The 24,879-nt window shown below is 41.0% G+C and overlaps 1 protein-coding gene and 1 long non-coding RNA gene across 2 annotated transcripts in view; one reads left to right on the forward strand and one right to left on the reverse strand.

Annotated features, from left to right (window-relative positions):
* Positions 1 to 341: 341 nt before the first annotated feature.
* On the reverse strand, positions 342 to 13,192 carry LOC118145791 (uncharacterized). Its single transcript, XR_004731246.3, has 3 exons — positions 12,997 to 13,192; positions 2,672 to 2,739; positions 342 to 478 (listed from the first exon to the last, which is right to left on the reverse strand). It is a non-coding gene; the product is annotated as an uncharacterized LOC118145791 (long non-coding RNA).
* Positions 13,193 to 13,308: 116 nt separating this feature from the next.
* The window catches only part of P4HA3 (prolyl 4-hydroxylase subunit alpha 3), a 46,524-nt gene continuing 34,953 nt past the window's right edge, over positions 13,309 to 24,879 (forward strand). The window contains exon 1 of the mRNA XM_002754824.5: positions 13,309 to 13,533. Coding sequence (XP_002754870.1) covers positions 13,334 to 13,533 — 200 coding nt within the window. The 5' untranslated portion in view covers positions 13,309 to 13,333. The remainder of the gene's footprint in view (positions 13,534 to 24,879) is intronic.

The following is a 24,879-nucleotide window of genomic DNA, read 5'->3' on the forward strand; positions in this document are numbered from 1 at the left end:
AACAACAAAGGTCAGCACTCTTTCTCATTTGTCTCACATATTTCCCTTTTCTTTTAAGCCCTTCTCCATCCAATTTCATGCTTTGACTCCTACATTTGTTCAATTTATTTTAATTTGTTAGCTTTTGCCAAATAACAAACTATCCCCAAAGACTTTGTGGTTTAAAATAGCAAGTATTTATATAGCTCACAATTCTGCAAGTCAACAATTTGTGCTAAGCTTAGGTGAGTTGTTCACCTGGTCTTGGCTGAGTTTATTCATGAGTCTGAGGCCAGCTGCTCAATTGGCTGGTTCCTGGATAACGTAGAATAACTTCTGCTGGGATGGCTCATCTCTATTCCATGTGATCTCTTGTCCTCCAGAAGGCTAGCTCAGGTCATTTCATATGTAGTGGGACAGGACTTCAAAAGAAAGAGCTGAGACATGCAATGCATGTTGAGGCTTAGACGGAGAATTTTTACCATCTCTCTGCTGCATTCTGTTGGCCAAAAATGTCAGGAGGTCAGTTCAGGTTTAAGGGGAGGAGAAATAGTCTCCATCTCTTGATGGGGGATGCTGCAAAGTCACAACTCAGAGTATGAAGTCAGGGAGGATGGAAAGATTGTGGCCAATTTTGTAATCTACCGCAGTTTACTCTCTGACCTTAATTATTCACATTCCTCCCACAGGAAAAATATGCTTACCACCATTCCAAGATACCCAAACACCTCCTGCAATTATGTCATCAGGCTTGAAGACTAGGATCTTGTGATCCACATCAGATTTGTATATGACATGGTGGAGACTGTTCTTCCTAATCCTGACACCTATGAATTAAAGACAACTTATTTGCCTCCCACACACCGACTGTACATTGAGAGAAAGGCAGGATAACCTCAATAGACACTTCCATTTAAAAAAGGGAAGAACAGCCAGGCATGGTTGTTCACACCTGCAATCCCAGCATTTTGGGAGGCCGAGGCAGGCAGATCACTTGAGGCCAGGAGTTTGAGACCAACCTACTAAAAATACAAAAATTAGCCAGGCCTGGGGCAGCACGCCTGTAGTCCTAGCTATTCAGGTGGCTGAGGCAGGAGAATCACTTGAGCCTGGGAAAGGGAGGTTGCAGTAAGCTGAGATGGTACCACTGCACTCCAGCCTGGGTGACAGGGCAAGACTCTGTTTCAAATAACAAAAACAAAACAAAGTAAAAAAGGGAAGAACAAGAGACACATAGTCATCCTTAAACACAGCAATTCTCAACTCCAGCTGGGCAAATGTTTACAAGTCTAAATATCCCAGGAGAGGGCGTATTTCTTAATCAGGTCTAGAATTTACTCCCTGGGAGGGGGTTCCTGCTCCACTGATCTCTGTGGCTCTTGACTATACCCTCTGGAACATACTTCCTTTTCTGTCACCTTCTTTGGCTACTTCTGAAGATGTGTGGTCCATGTTGGCAGCTGAGTAGCAATTTGAATAATTTCAGTCCCTTTTAATCCAGGCTGGTGGTACCTTCACACACACAACTCATTTAAAACTTTTGTGGGCTTTCTCTGTATCTGATAATAGCCTATTTCATACTCCAAATGACACAATTCTTTTATGACATCTCTCTAGATTTTATTACTGGTATTTTTGAATTGGGCTTCTGTGGGATCTCACTCATTTCCAAGAAGTTTTTTTGTCTACAGGTCGACTAGACATTACTTTAATTCTTGCAGAGGTCTTTATAAAGTGCCACTATGAAACATAGAATACTGTTTTTCCAGCCTCTAGTAATAATTTCCGTATCATTTTCCTGGACTTCACTCTGTTTGCTTGCCATCTTCCCAGTCTCCAACCATTCCCAATCTCAAAGCCAATGTCACGAATTTCAGGATTTTATTTTAAAGGCCTAACATCCCACTTTCAGACACCAATTTCTGTATCAGTCAACTTTTGCTGCAAAACGAACTACCCCAACATTTAGTGGCTTAAAACAGCAGCTGTTTCTATATCTCACTGTTGTGTGGGTCAGCAGTTTTGACCAAGGTCAGCCGGTATTTCTTCTGGTTTTGAATGAGTCCACTTATCTGTTAGTGGTCAGCTGCCAAGCTGACTGGGTGCTGGTTAATTTCAGATGGCTGCGGCTGGTTGGCTGAGCACTGCCACACATGATCTCTCATATCCCAGCAGGCTAGCTGTTCGCTGGGTGGCTGGGCGGAGCCCCAGAAGAGAGAGCCAAAGCATGCCAGGCCTCTGGACACTTAGGCTCAGAATTGGTGCACTGTTACTTCTGTTCCAATTTATCGGTGAAAGAAAATAATAAGAACTTCCCAGATTCAAGCAGAAGATACAGAGTCATACAGCAAAGGGTGTGGATATGGAGAGGAATAAGGACCATGGCTATTTTTACAATATACCACGCCTCCTCAGAAGCCACCCTCATCACAAAGTGGGAGGCCATCCTTCCCTTTCAAATTTTTATCTTTATGTGACATACATACATATCACAAATAGGTTTTCCCCTGTGAGTTCTATATGTTTCTAAATAAACTATTTCACACATACTAAATAATTTGTGTAGTATAAATGTAAGGTATAAAGAACAGGATGCTTTTGCACCTACCACCCAGAGAAAGAAATGCAATTTTACCAATATATTTTAAACTCCCTGTATGCCCCTTCCAAGCTAATATTCAATACTTCTTACCTGGACTATGCAGCCCCTTCCTCTCTTGCTTCCTTCCATCGGATCTACCTACTGAAGCCAGCATGATCCTAAAAAAGAAAAATTGAATAATTCCTCTGCTTAAAACTATTCCATTGTTTCCTGTTGACCTTAGAATAATATCCAAATTTATTTATAGGCTCTTCGCCATCTGGCTCCTGTTTACACTTCATGCCTCATTTTTGCTGTTTATCCCTCAATGTGCCATGCTTATTCTCAAAACAGATCATCGAGATTTTGCTAAAGAAAGTGGCTTCCATAGTTCCATGTACTTCCTTTTTTGTGTCACTCTTGTTATGGGCTGTTTGCTTCTCTGTTTCGGCTATTTGCCTTGTCCCCACCTGGGTCTGAGGGTGAAGATCCCATCTGACTCCTCTTCTGTATCCCTCTGGGGCCAAGCACAGCAACTGGCACCCAGGATGCTCAGTAACAGTTAAATCGATGAATGAATGCTAGGCTCTGAGGACAAAGAGAAGCTGCACACAAATTTCCTAGTCTATGTGAAGAACAGATACATTGAATTAATAAATTGATCCAACAGCAAATGCGGGACTAGGACAGTGGATTTGTTGGCTTAAAAGTTCCACTAGGAGGCACTGTGGCAATACTTCAGCGTCTCTCTTTAAAAATCCTGTCATTTCCATGGAATGACCCTACTTACTTTGAATGGAAATGCGATTTTTCAAAGGCGGTGGTGGTTTTCTTTTGTGTTTTAATAAGCTCCCCATTCAGTCCACTGGAGAGAGCTGTATCTGAGCCACCTGTCAGTCTGAAGGACTTAGTAACCCCTGCTGGTGCCCACTTTATGCTTGTAGTGGTTCTTCAACTTGGAATCACCATAACAGCTTTCACAAACATGATTTAATTTATTTTCCACATCAGCTGTTGGGAACCAGGATAGAAATTGTTATTATTTCCATCTTAAAAATGATATTTCTAGAATGCTAAGTAATTTTTCCAAGGAATCACAGCTGGTACCTACCAAAGCAGGGACTTGAATCTGGGTCTTTCAAATCCAAATGTATTTGTTCACTAAAAATATATTGAGTTCCAGGCTCATAAAAGATGATATAAGATGATAGGGCTGGGCATGGTAGCTCACACCTGTAATCCCAGCACTTTGGGAGGCCAAGGTGGGCGGTTGAGTTGAGGAGTTCAAGACCAGCCTGGGCAACACAGTGAAACCCAGTTTCTAGTAAAATACAAAAAATTTAGCTGGGCGTGCACCTGTAGTCCCAGCTACTTGGGAGGCCCAGGCAGAAGAATTGCTTGAATCCTGGAGGTGGATATGACAATGAGCCGAGATCGTGCCACTGTATTCCAACCTGGGTGACAGAGTCTTACTCTCTGTCTCAAACTAAAAAAAAAAAAAAAAAAAAAAAAAAAAAAAAAAAAAAAAGATAGAGATGCAAAGACATGCCCCCCAAACTTAATATCTTAGAAGCAGAGACTGTCAAAGCAGAAAGGATCACCTAATGAAGTGTACTCAACCCGGACATGTGTAAGAATCACTGCAAGAGCCTATTAAAAATGCACATTCCTGGACTTTTGGACTTTGCCTGTCCTCTACCCTCTTACAGTCCAATTCAATAAATCTGAGTGAACCTTGGAATCTGAATTTTTCATAAGAACATCCACATTTGCCTGAATAATTCTGATGCAGATAGACCATGGACCACACCGAGAAACACTGATCTATTGGTTTCATCCTTTCATCTGGAGAAACTGAGTTGATGTGAGTCCCCTGGAACTACTCCTTGGAAGTAGAAGGGAGGCTGACCCAGGAACTGATAATGAGCAATGTGAAGTAATGATGCAATGGAAAGAGACTGAGAGCTGGGGGCCCTGGGTTCAATTTCAGGCTTTACCATCTTGTAGCTGAGTCACTTCATTTCCATAAACTGATTTTCTCAACTGTAAAATACAGGACAATACATACTTCATAGGCTTATTGTGAGGACAGGCAATTCAAAAGATTTGGCAGAGGACTGGCACTAGAGACACTTGATAAAGAGATTAACAGGATTGTTTTAAATGACTTTCTACTTCATTTATCTATTCTCTTACTTTCATTTTTATTTTCTTGAGACAGAGTCTCACTATCTTGTGCAGGCTATAGTGCAGTGGCACAATTATGGCTCACTGTAGCCTTGATTTCCTGACCTCCCAAAGCCCAAGAGATCCTCTTGCCTCAGCCTCCCAAGTAGCTCTGACCACAGGCATGCACCACTACAGCCAGCTAATTTTTAAAAATTTTGTCTCCCTATGTTGCCCAAGCTTGTCTTGAACCCCTGGGCCTCCCAAAGTGCTAGGATTACAGGCATGAGCCTCCATGCCCAGCCTATTCTATACTTTTAAACAAGTACCTGCAATTGCCAGGCACTCAGCTAGGAACCGTCTCACCTACATGAAGTATATAATCTAGTGTAGAAGATAGCCATTAATTATTCAAATAAGAAGTAATAATAATAGTTGTTATTATTATTATCATTATTATTCTGAGACAAGCTCTCACTCTGTCACCCAGGCTAGAGTGCAGTGGCTCACTGTAGCCTCAACCTCCTGGGCTCAAGAGATCCTTCCACCTCAGCCTCCTAGCTGGGACTACAGACATACATCACCACAACCAGATAATTTTTAATTTTTCTGTTCTGGAGACAGGGTCTCACTGCTGCCCAGGCTGGTCTGAAATTTCTGGCCTCAAGCGATCCTCCTGCCTCACCTTCCCAAAGTGCTGGGTTTACAGGCGTGAGCCACTGTGCCTGGCCCAAATAACAAATTATAATTGTTAGAAATGCTACCAAGGGAAAATATAGAGTGTGTTTTGAATAATATGAGGACTCGAACCTAGTCTGCAGACAAATAAAATGTTCTTGAGGAAATGACTCAAAGGATGAGTAGGATTTAGTCTGTCAGAAATTCCACATGAATCAGGAAAGAGCTTGGCAACAGGAAGAAATGAAAAGACCAAAAGCCAGCATGGCTGGAGTGGAGCGAGCAGAGGAGAATGGCACAAGCTGAAGCCGAGGGTGGTTATTATTTCCAGAAAAGCCTTTCTCTTTTTCTGACTTGGTAATTATTTGAAAATCTGTATCTTTTCTTCAATCCTTTTATTATCTGTCAATTTTCTTTCCATTTTAATAGTCAAAAGTCTTATTATAGTAACATTTCCTCAAAGCTAATATACATTTTTCACTATTTTGACATTCAGAAATAGGGATGGTCTAATAATACAGGTTTAAACAAAAACTTGCTATTTAGCAAGTTGTTTCAAGCAGGAATGTAAGTTGAGCCCTCACAAACTTACCAGTGCTTGGAAATACCTATTATAATATCATCATGTAATTATTTACACTTGTAGCATAATTTCATTAAATTTTAGTTTGTTTTAGTTAAACTTGGAACACTGCTATTACTTAAAGTGACTTCAAAAATTCCTCTCTGATCCAGAAGTAAAACAAAATATTATAGTTAGGAGGTTCTGATTTTGGGGAAGATGAAACAGATACATTCTACCCTTGCAATTGTAAAACCTGGACAGAATGCACAGGGCAGGCATTTGAGGACTCCATCTTCCTGCTACTTGGCCCTGGATACATGCAGTCATGATAAGTACATAGCAGAATGGGGTAGGTGAAACCTCAGGTTTTCGGTGAAAGGACCTAAAAGGGGAGCCTCAGGAGACTGGAACGTATCAAACATCATAGAGACAAGCTCAGGAGAGCAATGCCATAATTCCTAGGTTCACCCCTGAGCAGTGCATGCATGGATCTGATGCTAAATAGTATACCATAGGCTTGCGTACTGCGATATGGGATAAAGGGATAAACCACTATCCAGATCCAAAACTGTCCACTGATTATGAACAACTGGAAGAGGTCTGAATAGCATTGCAAAGGCTTTGAAAATTGAACTGACATTGGAACCACAGCCACAAAGACAGGTCATGATTTGTGGCTTTAATCCAGCTGGGTCATTTGCAAGCTAAAATGAAAGTATGAATGTTCTCCATACAATTTAAACAAGATCTAGACATGTATAATATTCAAAATGTTTAGTATTTAATCCAAAATTACTCAGCATACAAAGAAACAGGAAAATCTCAATCTGCAGGAGAAAAAACAGTCAACAGATGCCAATGAAAAGAGAACATAAATGTTGAAATTGTTAAAGACTTTAAACTAGGCATTATAAAATGCTTCAAGAAGTAAAGGTGAACACTCTTGAAATGAATGGAAAGTATCAACAAACAAATAGAAGACATAAAGAGAAACCAAATGGAAATGTTAGAGCTGAAAGTATAATAACCAAAATAAAAAATTCATTAATGGACTTAATACAGAATACAGATGACATAGGAAAGAGTCACTGAACTTGAAAATAGACCCATAGAAATTATCTAATCCAAATAAGAGAAAAAGATTTTTTTTTTAATGAGCATGGCAACATACGGTGGCTCATGCCTGTAATCCCAACATTTTAGGAGGCCAAGGTGGGAGGATTGCTTGAACCCAGGAGTTCAAGACCAGCCTGGGCAACATAGTAAGACCCTGTGTCTAAAAAAACAGAAAATTAGTTGGGTGTGGTGGCATGTGCCTAAGGGTCTAGCTACTCAGGAGGCTTTGCCAGAGCCCAGAGATCAAGGCTGCAGTGAACCATGATTGCACCATTGGGACTCTAGCCTGAGCAACAGAGTGAGACCTTGTAGAAAGAAAAGAGAGAGAGAGAGAGAGAGAGAGAGAGAGAGAGAAGGAAAGAAGGAAGGAAGGAAGGAAGGAGAAAAGAAAAAAAGAAAAAGTCAATTCAGAATTTTACATTCAGTGAAAATATATTTCAGATAAAAGTAAAATAGCTACATTCTCAGATGAAAGAAAATTAAGAGAATTCACTGCCAGCAGACTTGCCCTAAAAGAATTTCTGAAGATACTGACTCAGCAATTTTAAAAAAACTTCCCACAAAAAAAAAAAAAACCCAGGCTTAAATGATTTTCATGGTGTATTCTTCCAAATATTTAACAAAAAATTAACTCCAATCCTTTACAAACTCACCCAAAAATATAGAAAAGGAGGGAACACTTCCCCACTCATTTTATGAGACCATAATTACGACACGAAAAGAGGCAAAGATATCAGATAAAGAGAAAACCACTGACCAACACCTCTTATGAATATAGACATAAAAATCCTCAGCAAAATATTAACAAATCAAATCCAACAACATATGAACAAGACTATATTTAATGGCAAGTGAGATTTATCCCTGGAATGCAAGGTTGGTTCAACATTAAAAATCAATCAGTATAACACACCATGTTAAGAAAATATGAGTGAACACCACAAGATCATCTAAGCAAATGTAGAAAATGTATTCTACAAATTAAAAACATTCAACAAACTAAGAACAGAAGGGAACCTCCTCAACCTGATTAGGGTGTTAACAAAAAATGTTCAGCTAACATCACACTTAATGGCAGAAGACCAAAAGCTTTGCCCCTAAGATCTGAAATAAGACCAGGATACCTTCTCTTGCCACTTCTATTCAACATTATACTAGAGATTCTAGCCAAGTCATTTTGGCTAAATAAATAAGTAAATAAAAAGCATCCAGATTGGAATGGAAGAAGTAATCTATTTTCTGATGTTATGATTGTCTATATGTAAAATCATAAAGAATCCACAAAAAACACTATACACCCATTAAACAAGACTAAAGGGTTACAAAATTTAAGCTCCATATACAAAAATCAATTGTACTTTCATACACTTGCAATGAACAATCTGAAAATAAAATTAGGAAAATGTTTCATTTACAATAGCATTAAGAAACCACACAAAGCCATTTATATGAAATGCCAAGAATTAAAAAAAATCCACATAGATGGAAAGTAGATTAGTGGTTGCCATTGAAGGAGTGACTGCTAATGGGTACAGGGTTTTCTTTTCTTTTTTTTTTTTTGAGATTGAGTCTCACTCTATCACCCAGGCTGGAGTACAGTGGCGTGATCTTGGTTCACCGAAAGCTCCACCTCCCAGGTTCAGGTGATTCTCTTGCCTCAGCCTCCTGAGGGGTACAGGGTTTCTTTTTGAGGTAGAGAAAATACTCCCAAATCAGATATTTGTGATGATTTCACAATCTTGTGATAACATTAATACTAAAAACCAACTAATTGTACACTAAAGGTAAATTTTATAGTATATGAATTATGCTTCAATTGTATAAAGAACACTATACTTAGGAATACATGTTTAAAAACTATATACAAATTTCCTAGCTCAAGCTGCTGAAACAACCAGGGAGAAGCAGCATCCCCCAGTCACAGTAAGCACACCAGCACCCAAATCTTGGTTTCTAAATACTCATTTCCATTAAAAGGAACCAGCACTCCTTGGAGAAATGCCTGATTCTAAGACTGGAGCTGGGAAAGAAAGTATAAGATTACCTGGAATAGCCTATAAATAACGAAGCATAGAATGAGGGGAATGAAGGAGACATATCAAAAGGACACAAGAGCTATACTGAAGGAGTTAGTCAACTTGTATTGGCCAGGACAACTCCAGGACAATTTAAGCATCAAAATAAATAGTTAATTATAATTTATTCAATAAAATGTATGAATTCATATATATTGATATAAATAAATGAATTAATTAATAACTGGCTCAGAAGAGAAAGCTCTATATTACCACAGAATATCAATAAGTAGTAATAACCTACTAATTAATAAGTAGAAAATACTTTTTCATTAACTTTATGCTGGAGGAACCAGGCATACATCAGTTATACCAAGTACTAAAGTTAACACCACCAGCAATGGGACAAAGCAACATACTGTGCCTGACATGATGCACTGAGAAGAACAAATAATTATTCCTTTTGTGTTTCTGCCAAAGTTGCACCTACTCACAAAGAAACATCAGACAAACTCAAATCGAGAGACAGTCCAAAAAAATAACTGGCCTGTTATCTTCAAATGTCAAGATAGAGAGTAAGGAAAGATTGAAGAACAGTACCAGATGGAAGAACACTAAAGAGATATGACAACTAAGCACACCAATAGTCCTGGATAGGATCCTAGACTGACAACACGTTTAATTGGAATAATCAAGGAAATTTGAAGAAGGTATGTGGACTAGAGGTATTTTATCAATGTTAGTTGCCTAATATTGGTGGTTATATTGTGGTTTTGTAGAAGGTCTCTAAGAATCTTAAGGGGGTACCTTATATTTCAATCATGAAAAAAAATGCTTCTAAGAGTCTAAGGGCTGGCTGGACATGGTTGCTCACACTGTAATCCCAGCACTTTGGGAGGCCAAGGTAGGGGGATTACTTGAGACCAGGAATTTGACACAAGCCTGGGCAATATGGTGAAGCCATGTCTCTACAAAAAAATACAAAAATGAGCTGTGCATGGTGACATGTGCCTGTAGTCCCAACTACTCAGGAGGCTGAGGCAGGAGGATCACTTGAGCCCAGGAGTTCAAGACTATAGTAAGTTGTGATCGTGCCACGGCACTCCAGCCTAGCAACAGAGCAAGACCCTATCTCTAGAAAAATTAAAAGACTTTTAAGACTATTGTACCACTACCCTGAGTCTCAGCCCAAGTTAGAGAAGGGCAAATCTTGGGAAGAAATATAGGTACTCCAATAAAATTTATAAACCCTCAAAAGTTTTAAGATAATTTTGTTAAGAGAAGTACTGCCCACAGGGGCCAAAGAGACAGAGTTAATACAAAACAGATAACTTTCGGTTCCTCTATCAGTTTCCTACTGTTGCTGAAACGAGTGACCACAAACACAGTGGCTTAAAACAATACATATATTTTCTTATAGTCCTGGGGTTCAGAAGTCTGAAATGGGTTTCACTGGACTAAACTCAAGGTGTCAGCAGATCTTTGTTCCTTTTGGAGGCCCTAGAGGAGACCTTGTTTCATTGCCTTTCCAGCTTCTAGAAGCTGTTCACAATCCTAGACTGGTGGCCTCTTCTTCCATCTTTAAAGTCAGCAATATAGTGTTAAATATCTTTGAATCTTTCTGACTTTGCTTCCATTGTCCTATCTCTTTCTATGACTTTTAAGGACCCTCATGATTGCATTGAGACTACCAAGATAAACCAGCATAATCCTCCAGTGTCAAGATCCTTAACTTAATCACATCTGTAAAGTCTCTTGTGCCATATAATGTAACACAATCATGGGTTTGGGAATCAAGACATGCACATCTTTGGAGGGAGGACAGGATTCTGCCTACCACAGTCCCTAATCTTCTTCTTCACAGTCCCTATAGAAGGTGGTGAGAACACCTTCTATAAGAAGGCTACTCAGTTGAAAAGGGTATGTGCAAGCTAGGAGCCTTGAAGCTTAAGCTTCAAAAACCTTCTAGGTAAATCTGCCTCTGGTAGTGATTAAGAATATGGAATCAGGATCCACATGACCTGGGTTCAAGTCCCTTTTCTCTACTGCTTACTATGTATGTTGATTGAATTTTTGTTACAGATTGGGTTCCCTAGAAACAGAGACTCAGATAGAGTTTCAGGTGCAAGATGTTTATTAGGGATCAGCATCTACGAAAGGGAAAGGAAGCAGGAAAAGGTAGAGGAAGAAGTCAAAGAGGCTTGATGAAGCTTTGATCAAGGTAGCAGGCACACTGGAGCTAGTATTGCTTGTAAGAATTGTCTTGTGATGGGCCAAAATTGCTAGGCCTTGAATCCTTTACCTTGCTCCGTTGCTGGATTAGGGCTGCCCCAGGAAGGAAATTTCCCTAGGTGAGACTGCTCTCTGCTGTAAGACAGACCCTAAAGCAGCTGACCACTAAAGACTCTTCTGATCACATTCCCTGCAGCTGTGCAACAAGACCTTCCTTGAAGGGGGATCTGTGTGGTACATCTCCACGTCTACACAGTGGTGTGCTGGAGCTAGCTCACCCCAGCTCACAAGAGCTGTTAGCATCTTTATCTAGCCACAGTCAGTGATGACACCTTCGCATATTGAAATCAGCCACTGCGGGAGGATTGACACCACAGAAATTGGCAAATGCCACAAATCAGAACTTTTATGTTTTCCTGGAGAGCTGGTTTACCAGCACACCTCAAATGTAATCCACAAGTGATTAAACATTGAATAGGTTATTGATTGTCCCTACAACTCAGTCTTCTCATCAGCAAAGTAGGGCCAATAATACTACACGAATACTAATACTACCTAGGCTATAGGGTCAGCATGAGAATTAAATGAGTTAATGCATGCAAAATACTCTGGACAGAGAGTAAATGAGTTAATACACGTAAAAATACTCTGGATGGTGCCTGCCGCACAGGAAACACTCGGTAAGTATTCACTACTGTTTACTGCTGCCATTGTTATTACAATTATTGTCACCTTAAAAACTTTCACTGGATTTTCATATAGGATGAGCACCTAAATTTCTTAGTATGACATGCAAAGACCCTTCACAATCTGATAGTTTCAAACACAAGGAACTTTTCATCATTTCTGGAACTCAAACTGTTTTCCACCACCTCCAAACCTTGTCATGCACAGGTACCTTCTGCCAGGAAAGCCTATCCCTTCCTTGCCTGTCGACTTCTAATTATTTTCATCCTTTTGAACCAGCACACATCGCCTCCTCTGCGAAGCCCTCTTCACCCCCTACATGGGGGTCCCTTCTTCATTGTTGCCATAGCACATTGCACAACCCTCAGTTACCCTGACAGTACTTTACCGTGATTGCTTGTTTACATATCTGTCTCCTCCTTTGAGTCAGGATTGCATTTGCTATTTCTCTGTGTACTCAGCACGGTAACATGGGTTCTAATAAATATTTGTTGAATGAATGAACATTGCCTGGGAAATGCATGGGGTGGGGGGAATAGAGTAAGCAGCCCAATAGGTTATAATGATAACAATATTTTTGTTTGCTTAAGTGACTCTAGGTATATTGTGTAAAGCAGTGACTTCAGGACCCCAGAGTTTCAGGTTCTGTAAGTCCTAGATCCTGACAAAGTCCTACTCATCCTTCAGATGGCTCAGATGTCACACTCTCTGTGAGGGTTTTCCTCCCTGCTACCCTCTTGACGCTCTTTGCCTGCACAGCTATTCCCATACTCATAATTGACTCTCTTGGAGGTCCCCGTGGGGATCCAGTGGTGTTTGTGTATTCCCACTCCATGGTCCAGAGGGGCGGATATTTTGGGGATGCCGTCACCATAGTGTTACTATTTGGGGATGGTCAAGACCTTAGACCTGTGAATTCATCGCTCACCCAGCCCCCGCCTCAGTTTCCCCTAGTGTGATGGGCATAGTGGAAATACCTTCCCAGAGTCGCGATTTAGTGGAGGGCGACGGACACTGAGGTAGTAAGAAGCCCCCACGCATTCCGAGGAGCTGAGGAGAGCAAGGCGAGGCGTCGAAACACGGAAGCAGGACGCGTGCAAGGAAGGAGTCAGGGGTCTTCCTCTGGCCCCTGACCGTCGCCTCAGCAGCCTTGGCGTGGGGCGGGACTGGGCTGCTGAGGCAACGGGCCGGGGCCAGAGGGCGGGGCCTGAGCCGGGAGAGGGCGGGAGCGGGGGCAGGGGCGGGGCGGGCCAAGGCGGGAGCGTCTGGCGCCGCGGCTAGGACTGTCTGAGGGAAAGCGCGCGAGCACAGGCGATGGGTCCCCAGGCGCGGCTGGCGGCGCTGCTGGCGGTGCTGGTCCTCGGGACAGGAGACCCAGAAAGGGCTGCGGCGCGGGGCGACACGTTCTCGGCTCTGACCAGCGTGGCTCGCGCCCTGGCGCCGGAGCGCCAGCTCCTGGGGCTGCTGCGGCGGTACCTGCGCGAGGAGGAGGCGCGGCTGAGGGACCTGACTAGGTGAGGGCACGGTGGGTGGGAGCGACCGTGGGGCCTCAGTGAGAGACTGTGCCGCAGGGTGAGGGGAGACTCAGGTTGAGTGTGACATTGTCATGCTGTATGGGACCTCAGACCCACTGTCGCATCGTGCGACTAAGACACCGTGGCGTGATTTGGGGTGTGGCTCTGAGGAACAGTGTTACCCCCTAGACCCATTGTCACCCTGTGTGGGACCCCGACACTCCATGGCATGAGGTGTTAGCGAGGATTGGGTCACACTGTGTACTCCATCACAGTGGCACCCCCAGATCCAGCATCACACAGCAAAGTTGATACACCGTGGAAGAGCGGGGTGGGGTGACACCTCACAAGGTGCTGTGCGAAGCTGTGTGGGCCCCAGGCCCTGTGTCACACTGACACAGACACAGTGGACAGTGCTGTGACAGAGACACTGTGAGAGTGAGATGGAGGGAATATGGTGACACTGTAGCTACACAAGTCTTGACCTTTCAAGGGGTGATCGTCAAACACCACATGACTCAGTGAGCTGATGTTTACTGGGAGGAGTTAGGTGACAGTCTTCCACCATGTGTGAAATTTACATGTCATTGGGACTGGGTGGGCACGACACTGTGAGTATCATAGTCTGTATGTGTACATAGTCTGTACAGGTCACTATATGAATAATGCTTCAGTTCATTAATTCATACAACACATAATTTTTTTGAGTGCCTACTAAGAGCCAGGCAGTGTTCCAGGCACAGGGGATAAAATGGTGAACACAAGCCAACTCTGCCCTCAAGGAGTTTGGGTCTGTAGCACCATGACTATTCATCAGAGATGCCCACCGCCCTCTATGTCTTCAGTTCTTCCTTCTCTTTACATATGTAGAAGCTCTCTAAATACTAAATAAACGATAACTGAGATGTTATATGTGTGTCAAGGTATTTGACATCAGAAAATCACCGTGAAAAAACATACTGGCTGCAGAAGATACTGAGTGTAGCACACAGCAGCAGATGCTCAGCTAATATTGTTTTGCTATACAATCAACAAATTCTAATGCTGCACACTGGCATAGAAGATTATTAGGCTTGGGATGCTGAGGCGCTATAGTCATGTCCAACTATGTTGGACATAGTTGTCACTGTCCAACTATGAAAGATAAATGATTGCATATGATACCATCTGTATGAATATGTGCTGTGCCTTCTCTGCTTGGGACATCGAGAAGGCTACAATACTGTGAGAAAGAGTGGTTGTGACCACGTCACTATTTGGTTATATTAATATTGTGTTTATATCATGTGACCTTATGGAGCTAAGAAAGCACAGCACACTGCTTTTAAAACTTTGCATGAGTGTATGTATGTGATAGTAATACTGATTCTAGGGTGACATGAGAAGAAGGTGTGTGGAATAGGGAGTGACTCTGAGGCCCTGCGTGACCCCCAAATCCATTGTCACCCTGTGTGAAACTTTGAGACCCCATGACTGTGAGAGAGAGCCATGTAGAAGAGAAGCATTTTGTGGGTGGAGGTATTTGCAAGACATCTTGTTAACAGTGACTGAATGAGGTAATTTGGTGCTTGTCCTTAAGTATGTGGCTTGCATATAAAAAGCTTGAAATAGTGTGACAATGTACAATATATGTATGTATTAAATTTAACAATAAATGATCATTTCAATAATTATTATCTCTCTTGGGAATAGCATAGTTGTCCAGTATTCTGTGGGTCCATGCTGACAGAACCAAATGTTTTCCTTTTGTTCATAGTCCAGAGTCATTGGAGTCCAAGCTTATTGGTGGAAATAGGACAGACCTTGCTCTTTGATTTCAGAGCTCAGCATGCTCCCTGCTATCCATGCATGTTCTCATAACAGTAATCTCTTTCTTTGGGTAGCTCAGATGGAGACAGGAGTAGGAGGTCAGAATCCCTGTGCTGGTCTTTCAGGTAACATTCTCAAATGAGAGCACACGAAGCTTTCTGGCCAAAGCACCTGGCCAAACCCACTCCCCAATGCTGGTCTCCTTCACTGTCTTTTCACCATAGTCATTGTCACAACTTTGTCAGAGCAGGAAGTCTCATACAAACCATATCTCATTTGATTCTCTCACACACAATGCTTTGAAATAGATTTGTATTATACTGTTAACTCTTGAGAAATTAGTTAAAACACAAGAAAACTAACGTCTAGTGGCTTAGCCAATATTGTATTAATAAATTTAGTAGGTAGCAAATCCAGGACTAGAACACAGTTGTTTTGATTATTTATTCAACTTTTTTCCCACTATGCTGTGTTGTCCCTACCACTTCCTTTATCTATTATACCAAGACATAGACCAAGCCCATTGCTAATTGAGGTTTTACTAATTGTCACAGTACATGGTGGTTAACAGTCTGAGTTCAAAAGTTTAATAGACCTCTCTCTATTTGAATCATTGGCTCTGATCTTGGACAAGTTACTTTGCCTCTTTGAACTTTAGTTTCCTAATCTGTAAAATGATGATAAAAATAGTACCTACTTCCATAGGGTTGTTGGAAGGATTAAGAGTACCATGTAACATTATTTATCATTGTGCCTGGTGTGGAACAATTGCTGGACAAATACTAAGTGTTTATGCTTATTATTTATTTTATTTTAAGACCAACTAGAGAAAATAGGCTCCACTTTTGGCTCTAAGTATTAACTAGGATTGTGACAGCCTAGATAAAAGACAAATCAGAAAAAGTTCTATTTTCTCAGGTGAGTTATGAACAGTTAATTTTGTAGTTTAGTTTGATATTTTGAAGACTGGCGTTCTATCGTTCTTTTCTCTAGTGACTTCTCTAAAACCCAGTGAAATGTTTGCTTTTTAAGAGACAGGGCCTTGCTCTGTCACCCAGGCTAGAGTGCAGTGGCTCTATCATAGCTCACTCTAACCTCAAACCCCTGGCTCAAGTTATTCTCCTGCCTGAGCCTACCAAGTAGTTGGGACTATGGGTGTGCACCACCATGTGTGGATAGGGTTTTTTGTTTTGTTTTGTTGGTAGAGACGGGGTCTTGCTATCTTGCCAAACTGGTCTTGATCTCTTGGCCTGAAGTGATTCTCCCTGCTTGGCCTCCCCAAGTGTTGGGATTGCAAGCACGAGCTACCATGCCCAGCCTTTATGTTTGCTTTTTAAAACAAGAATTTTGGCAGTTCCTGCTAATTTTTCTATACTCCCAATCTGGTGATTTTATGTAACTTGAGAGGTTATTTCCAAGGCTCTCAGTTGATATAGAAAAATACAATATTTTTGAGGTTGAAACTACTCCAAGTTAATTCATTAACTATTCCAAGTTAATGAATAAAAATTATACTTGTTAGAGTATATATAGTTATATACCAGTATGGTACATATACTGGTTATATATAGAGAGTTTACCCTAGCTTTTGTTGTTGCTGTTTTTGCAGTTTAAAACACTACCAAGAGTGAAAGAGAAGTGTCAGCAGCAATTATTTCTGTGCTAAGGATTAAGCATTAAGAATGTCCCAGAAGAACTGAGACAAAATCATTTCTGAATTCCGAAGACAAAATGTATTGAAGTGAAATACCCATGTACTGTGGTTGGATAACCTGCCAGGCTATGTTTAATGCAGGGATTGGGTTGCAAAGTTTACGTGCAGATTCTTAAAGGAAAGGATCTGATTTTCCATTCTCAGCAGTATTTGTTAAAGCAAAAAGACATTTAGAAAACCCTGAGGTTTGAATTCAGCATCCAGTAACTCAGTTTTCAGTCTCTGGAAACCGCTATGTGCTCAAAGGCTGGGCATAGGGCCAACTTCTGAATTCTAAGCCAACCTCAGTTATCTGTTGAGAGATTTTTTTTTCTTTGTGTAACAGAAAAATGGCATATCCAAACACTGGATTGAATTGATGTCCTACAGTATAGATCAAACCCCTGACCTAAACAAATCAACCCCAGAATGCAAAGAAGGGTGCTAAGAGAACAAGGAAGTAGACAGCACTTTTGATGCATGACTTGGGACAAATATTCCCCTCTCTGCCTTACCACTTTGCTTTGTGCCTCGGTTTCCTCAGATGCCTGTAAATGAGTCCTCAAACTAATGAGGAAATCTTTTTATTCAGTTGTGGAAAGGGTGATGGGAAGAAATAATAGAGCATGCATGCTGAAAAGATCCACAGAAATCTTCTAACCTAGACCAGTTCTTTCTCTTTTTTTTTTTTTTGAGATGGAGTTTTGCTCTTTCTGCCCAGGCTGGAGTGCAATGGCACGATCTCAGCTCACTGCAACCTCCACTTCCCAGGTTCAGCGATTCTCCTACCTCAGCCTCCCAAGTAGCTGGGATTACAGGCATGTGCCACCATGCCTGGCTAATTTTTTGTATTTTTAGTAGAGATGGGGTTTCACCATGTTGGTCAGCTGGTCTTGAACTCCAGACTTCAGGTGATCCACCCACCTCGGCCTCCCAAAGTGCTGGGATTAGAGGCATGAGCCACCATGACCGGCCCCAGTTCTTTCATTTTACAGAGGAAGAAACTGAGCAATAGTTGGAGGCTGGGTCAAAATTCAAGTCTCCCCAAGCTCCTTCCTATCCAGCTGTCTTATAAAATCACTGCCCTCTCAGCCTCCAGTGTTTCTGGACACCTACTCTTTAAACTGGACTCAAGCCCGAGTCTCCACTTGTAAGTTTTTTCATCTAGCAGTGGAATGTCTTTCCCTAAGTAGTTCCATATGGAGCTGAAGCAGGAAACAATGGGTAGTAAAGATCCCACACCCTGGAGGCTGGTTTCCTTTCAAAACCCTAGAGCTGCAGCTCACAGACTGCCTTGTCTTTGGGATCAGAGACACCCTGGGACTTGACAGGGTTCCCATTTCCCTACTGGGAGACCCAGGTCCGGGTTCTTTTTCCCCAGTTTATGTTGAATTGAACATTCGGCTCCTTGGAAACCTCGAGACAATCATCTTGTATTTCAGGCTTCATTTGGTAGTTGAGGACCTCACTCTTTAGAAATCCTCAGATCAGACTGTGCTTGGAGGGGTTGAAATTCTATCACCCTACCACTTCCTGTATTTTTCACTTTCATCTCTGTCTCTTCGTGGAAGTCCCTTGCCACCTTTTATAAGCCAAAGGACTTATAGTCTCCTGTACTCTTGCACACATTCATTTTTTTTCACTTTGCACAAACTTTTTTTCTCTACTTCCATTCTTGTCATATTGTTTTTGAAGTTAATACTTTTAAAATGAGGGGGAAAACTCTTAGAGAGCAGGAATAGAACCCTGAATCTGTCCTGTTATAGATAATAAATTTCAGTAATATAAATTCCATTGGTGTTTTAGAAATGAAATTAGCCATAGTATACAAGGAAACAGCATCTTTTGCCTATATGAGCATTCTTAAAGGACACTGGAGAAATTAACTAGAAAGATGATCATTTCAGGCCCTACAATTTCTGCCTTTTTTGCAATTGTTGCCAAGCTAGAAAGGTTGGAAGTATGCTGGACAACACCACCTTTTATTCCCTTTTACAGTCATCATGACTTCCTAAACTCCTGTCTTCAACCCAGCCATTCTCTGCCCCCACTGTCGCTGTCATGGGTCAGACTCTCCTTGTCTTGTGCCTGCAGTTTTGAAGTGATCTCCTCCCCACCCTCTCACACATTTATATATGTGAGCAAGTCATAGCTTTAACAGCCACTCTCACTTAAAGCCTTCTCTAATCTGCTCTGGCCAAATTAATCATCCCCTCTCTGTCCTCCCCACTAAGCCTTGTTCTTAAATCTGGTATTACATCTATAATGTAATTATTTGTGTCTTTCTTACTCACCAAACTGTGGATCCTTGAGACCAAGATTGTTTCCTTATTCAGAATTTTGTCCCTAGCTCCTAGGAGAGTATATGTCATTCATTCTTTCATAGAAATATGTATTGAATTTAGGTATAGAGTGATGAGAAAAACAGTTATTTTCTTGTCCATGAAATTCTTGAGCTTTGGACCCCATCTTGCCTTTGTATCCCTAGCATCTAGTTTGGAGTCTGACACCTAGCAAATAACTAGTGTAGATTGACTTACTACAAATATATGTCAAGCCTCTGTGCCTTTGTACACAAGGTTCCTGTTGGCTTGAAAAACACTCTTCTCTTTGTTCTAGCTCCATAGGAAACTATATAGCAGAATGAGCTGAGAGCCCAGGTTTAGGAGTCAGTCAGACTTGGATTCCATCCTGGCTTTGCCCTTTACTAACAGTGTGGCTTTGTTTCAGTTTCCTCTTCTGTGAAATGAGTAAAATTAAATCTTCACTAAGGGTAAGTCGGAAGGTGGCGGGGGGGCAATTAAATGAGACAGTCTATTTAGAGCACTCAACAGGCCAATACATGGTAGGAGCTCAATAAATAATAGCTTTCCTTTTTTTTTTTAACACAGTCTCCCTCTGTTGCCAGGCTAGAGTGCAGTAGCACTATCTCAGCTCACTGCAACTTCCGCCTCCCAGCTTCAAGCCATTCTCCTGCCTCAGCCTCCCGAGTAGCTGCCACTACAGGCGCGCCACCACACTCAGCTATTTTTTGTTTTTTTAGTAGAGATGGGGTTCAAGTTCCTGACCTCGCAATCTTCCCACCTCGGCCTCCCAAAATGCTGGGACTATAGGCGTGAGCCACCGTACCCAGCCAGCTTTCAATATTTAAACAAATCCTTCAAGATTCAGATCAAATGCCATCTCTTAGAAGTCTTTTCCTTCCCTCCCCCTTCTTACTCCCACCTGGGTGAGCTGCACTGCCTAGACACTGCCACAGCGTTATATGCTACTTCTCTCATAGCACAGAAGTCCCCAACACCTGTGCCAGGGACCAGGTACCAGTCCATGGCCTGTTAGGAAGTGGGCCGCCCAGCAGCAGGTGAGAGTGGTGGGCAAGGGAGCATTACTGCCTTAGCTCCGCCTCCTGTCAGATCCACGGTAGCATTATATTCTCGGAGCGTGAACGCTATTGTGAACTGCGCATGAGAGGGATCTGGGTTGCGTGCTTCTTTTTTTTTTTTTTTTTTTTTTTTTTTTGAGACGGAGTTTTGCTCTTGTTACCCAGGCTGGAGTGCAATGGCTCGATCGTGGCTCACCGCAACCTCTGCCTCCTGGGTTCAGGCAATTCTCCTGCCTCAGCCTCCTGAGTAGCTGGGATTACAGGCACGTGCCACCATGCCCAGCTAATTTTTTTTTTTTTTTTGTATTTTTAGTAGAGACGGGGTTTCACCATGTTGACCAGGATGGTCTCCATCTTATAACCTCGTGATCCACCCGCCTCGGCCTCCCAAAGTGCTGGGATTACAGGCTTGAGCCACCACGCCCAGCCCTGTGAGAATCTAACTGGTGATGATCTGAGGTGGAACAGTTTCATCCCAAAGCCATCCTCCCCACCCCCTGGTCTGTGGAAAAAATGTTTTTCAAGAAACTGGTCTCTGGTGCCAAAAAGTTTGGAGACCACTGTATAGCACATATCACAGTGGTTATAATTAATTCAATAGAGTTTTTTTCTTTTTACATTCTAAAAATAACAGTTTTATTGAGATGTGATTCATATACCATCAAATTAACTCTTTAAAGTATACATCATATTTGCGACTTGTTTGTAAGTGATTCAGAAAAAGAATCATTATATATACATTATACATTAGAGAAAGAGAAACATGATAAAAGTTAACATTAGGGGAATCTGAGTAGAGAATTTGTAGGTTTTTGGTGTATAGTTCTTGCAACTTTGTTTGAAATTATTTCAAAATATATCTTTTTTTCTTTCTCTCAGCACTGATAGCTTGGGTGAATTAGAATATTTTTTAAATTACAAAAAGTGTGTGGTGTGGTGAGGGCCTTAATATATTCACAGAGTTGTGTAACCATCACCACTATCTAATTCCAGAATAAAATTTTAAGCATAGTTTTTGTTTGTTTTCCTGTTCTTTCCTTTTTCTTGATATACAAAAGTTAACATATCTTAGCAGAAAAATTTCTGTACAATTTTCTTACAGTTTTAAAATGTTGAACTAAAAGACCAAGTACAAGGAAATAAAGTAGAATTAGGGCACATAAAATGAAAATTCTTACTTGACAAAGAATTTGTTGAAACTTGTGTAGAACCCTGGAATAAATCGTCAGTCTTAGGCAAAACTGTGTCTACTTCTTAAAATTTGAATTGAGGAAGGAAATGCTTTGTACCAAGATGGCATATACTTTATGATAAGAACATTTCTGTTTCTTCCTCTCATACTACTTTGTTCATTGTACTGTATCTTCCTCTGAGAGAGTTTAAACTTTAAAGAACTGCCTTAATTTTTGTATTCGTTGGAGCAACATAATCAGTGTTTGCAATGTTTTGATAAAAGTACATTTTTAATAAAATTGTCATAAACTGCCATAATTTTCAAGTCAGTTTTTACTTTCCTTAATGATGTATGATATTGTTCTTCCTTTTCTCTTAATTGGAATTTATAAACTCTTACTAAATGTAGATACATCTGCTCTAGAACATGTCATTTGTTCATAGTGTCAAAAAATTGGGAAGATTAGTTTGCAGTACCGTTGTACCTTGCTTTTTATAATGAGTGTACTCTGGGCAAAAACATGAATCTGAATAAGCACTAAAAAAATACAGTTGCATGTAAATACAATTCAGGTTGTATCTAATCCCCTGATTCAAAATGACCCAGATGGAGTTCTGCCAAGGGACAAGAAGAAATAAGATATTTTTTTCATTATTTAGAATATAGAAAAAGGCTTTATAAAAATGGATTTTTATGTCAATAGGTACAAGTTATTTTAAAGTATTTTCTATAAAGTATTATATAAAACAGTGCTAATGAGTCTTAGGATTATAGAAAGCATGTTTTCTTTTTTTTTTTTTTTTTGCCACCATGCCTGGCTAATTTTTTTTTTTATTTTTTATTGCATTTTAGGTTTTGGGGTACATGTGCAGAACATGCAAGACAGTTGCATAGGTACACACATGGCAGTGTGTTTTGCTTCCTTTTTCCCCGTCACCAACATTTGGCATTTCTCCCCAGGCTATCCCTCCCCAGCTCCCCCACCCCGCGATGGCCCTCCCCTTTTCCCTCCAACAGACCCCAGTGTTTAGTACTCCCCTCCCTGTTTCCATGTGTTCTCATTTTTCATCACCCACCTATGAGTGAGAATATGTGGTATTTCATTTTCTGTTCTTGTGTCAGTTTGCTGAGAATGATGTTCTCCAGATTCATCCGTGTCCCTAAAAAGGACACAAACTCATCATTTCTGATTGCTGCATAATATTCCATGGTGTATATGTGCCACATTTTCCCAATCCAGTCTATCATCAATGGGCATTTGGATTGGTTCCAGGTCTTTGCTATTGTAAACAGTGCTGCAGTGAACATTCGTGTGCATGTGTCATTATAGTAGAACGATTTATAGTCCTTTGGATATATACCCAGTAATGGAATTGCTGGGTCAAATGGAATTTCTATTTCTAAGGCCTTGAGGAATCACCACACTGTCTTCCACAATGGTTGAACTAATTTACACTCCCACCAACAGTGTAAAAGTGTTCCTTTTTCTCCACATCCTCTCCAGCATCTGTTGTCTCCAGATTTTTTAATGATCGCCATTCTAACTGGCGTGAGATGGTATCTCAATGTGGTTTTGATTTGCATCTCTCTGATGACCAGTGACGATGAGCATTTTTTCATATGATTGTTGGCCTCATATATGTCTTCTTTTGTAAAGTGTCTGTTCATATCTTTTGCCCATTTTTGAATGGGCTTGTTTGTTTTTTCCTGTAAATCTGTTTGAGTTCTTTGTACATTCTGGATATCAGCCCTTTGTCAGATGGGTAAACTGCAAAAATTTTTTCCCATTCTGTTGGTTGCCGATTCACTCTAGTGACTGTTTCTTTCGCCGTGCAGAAGCTGTGGAGTTTGATTAGGTCCCATTTGTCTATTTTGGCTTTTGTTGCCAATGCTTTTGGTGTTTTGTTCATGAAGTCCTTGCCTACTCCTATGTCCTGGATGGTATTGCCTAGATTTTCTTCTAGGGTTTTTATGGAGCCAGGTCTTATGTTTAAGTCTTTAATCCATCTGGAGTTAATTTTAGTGTAAGGTGTCAGGAAGGGGTCCAGTTTCTGCTTTCGACACATGGCTGGCCAGTTTTCCCAACACTATTTATTAAACAGGGAATCCTTTCCCTGTTGCTTGTTTTTGTCAGGTTTATCCAATATTGTATGGTTGTAGATATGTTGTGTTGCCTCCGGTGCCTCTGTTTCGTTCCATTGGTCTATATCTCTGTTTTGGTACCAGTACCATGCTGTTTTGATTACTGTAGCCTTGTAGTATAGTTTGAAATCCAGTAGTGTGATGCCTCCCACTGTGTTCTTTTTGCTTAGAATTGACTTGGCTATGCGGGCTCTCTTTTGGTTCCATATGAAGTTCATGATGGTTTTTTCCAGTTCTGTGAAGAAAGTCAATGGTAGCTTGATGGGGATAGCATTGATTCTGTAAATTACTTTGGGCAGTATGGCCATTTTTACGATATTGATTCTTCCTAACCATGAACATGGAATGTTTCTCCAGCTGTTTGTGTCCTCTCTGATTTCGTTGAGCAGTGGTTTGTAGTTCTCCTTGAAGAGGTCCCTTACGTTCCTTGTGAGTTGTATTCCAAGGTATTTTATTCTTTTTGTAGCAATTGTGAATGGCAGTTCGTTCTTGATTTGGCTTTCTTTAAGTCTGTTATTGGTGTAGACGAATGCTTGTGATTTTTGCACATTGATTTTATATCCTGAGACTTTGCTGAAGTTGCTTATCAGTTTCAGGAGTTTTTGGGCTGAGGCGATGGGGTCTTCTAGGTATACTATCATGTCGTCTGCAAATAGAGACAATTTGGCTTCCACCTTTCCTATTTGAATACCCTTTATTTTTTTTTCTTGCCTGATTGCTCTGGCTAGAACTTCCAGAACTGTATTGAGTAGGAGTGGTGAAAGAGGGCATCCTTGTCTAGTGCCAGATTTCAAAGATGCTTCCAGTTTTTGCCCAGTCAGTATGATATTGGCTGTTGGTTTGTCATAAATAGCTTTTATTACTTTGAGATACGTTCCATCGATACCGAGTTTATTGAGGGTTTTTAGCATAAAGGGCTGTTGAATTTTGTCAAATGCCTTCTCTGCGTCAATTGAGATAATCATGTGGTTTTTGTTTTTGGTTCTGTTATGTGGTGAATTACGTTTATAGACTTGCGTATGTTGAACCAGCCTTGCATCCCCAGGATGAATCCTACTTGATCGTGATGGATAAGTTTTTTGATTTGCTGTTGCAATCGGCTTGCCAATATTTTATTGAAGATTTTTGCATGTATGTTCATCATGG

Source organism: Callithrix jacchus, chromosome 10 (genome assembly GCF_049354715.1).
Source record: "Callithrix jacchus isolate 240 chromosome 10, calJac240_pri, whole genome shotgun sequence".
Classification (NCBI taxonomy): Eukaryota; Metazoa; Chordata; class Mammalia; order Primates; family Cebidae; genus Callithrix; species Callithrix jacchus.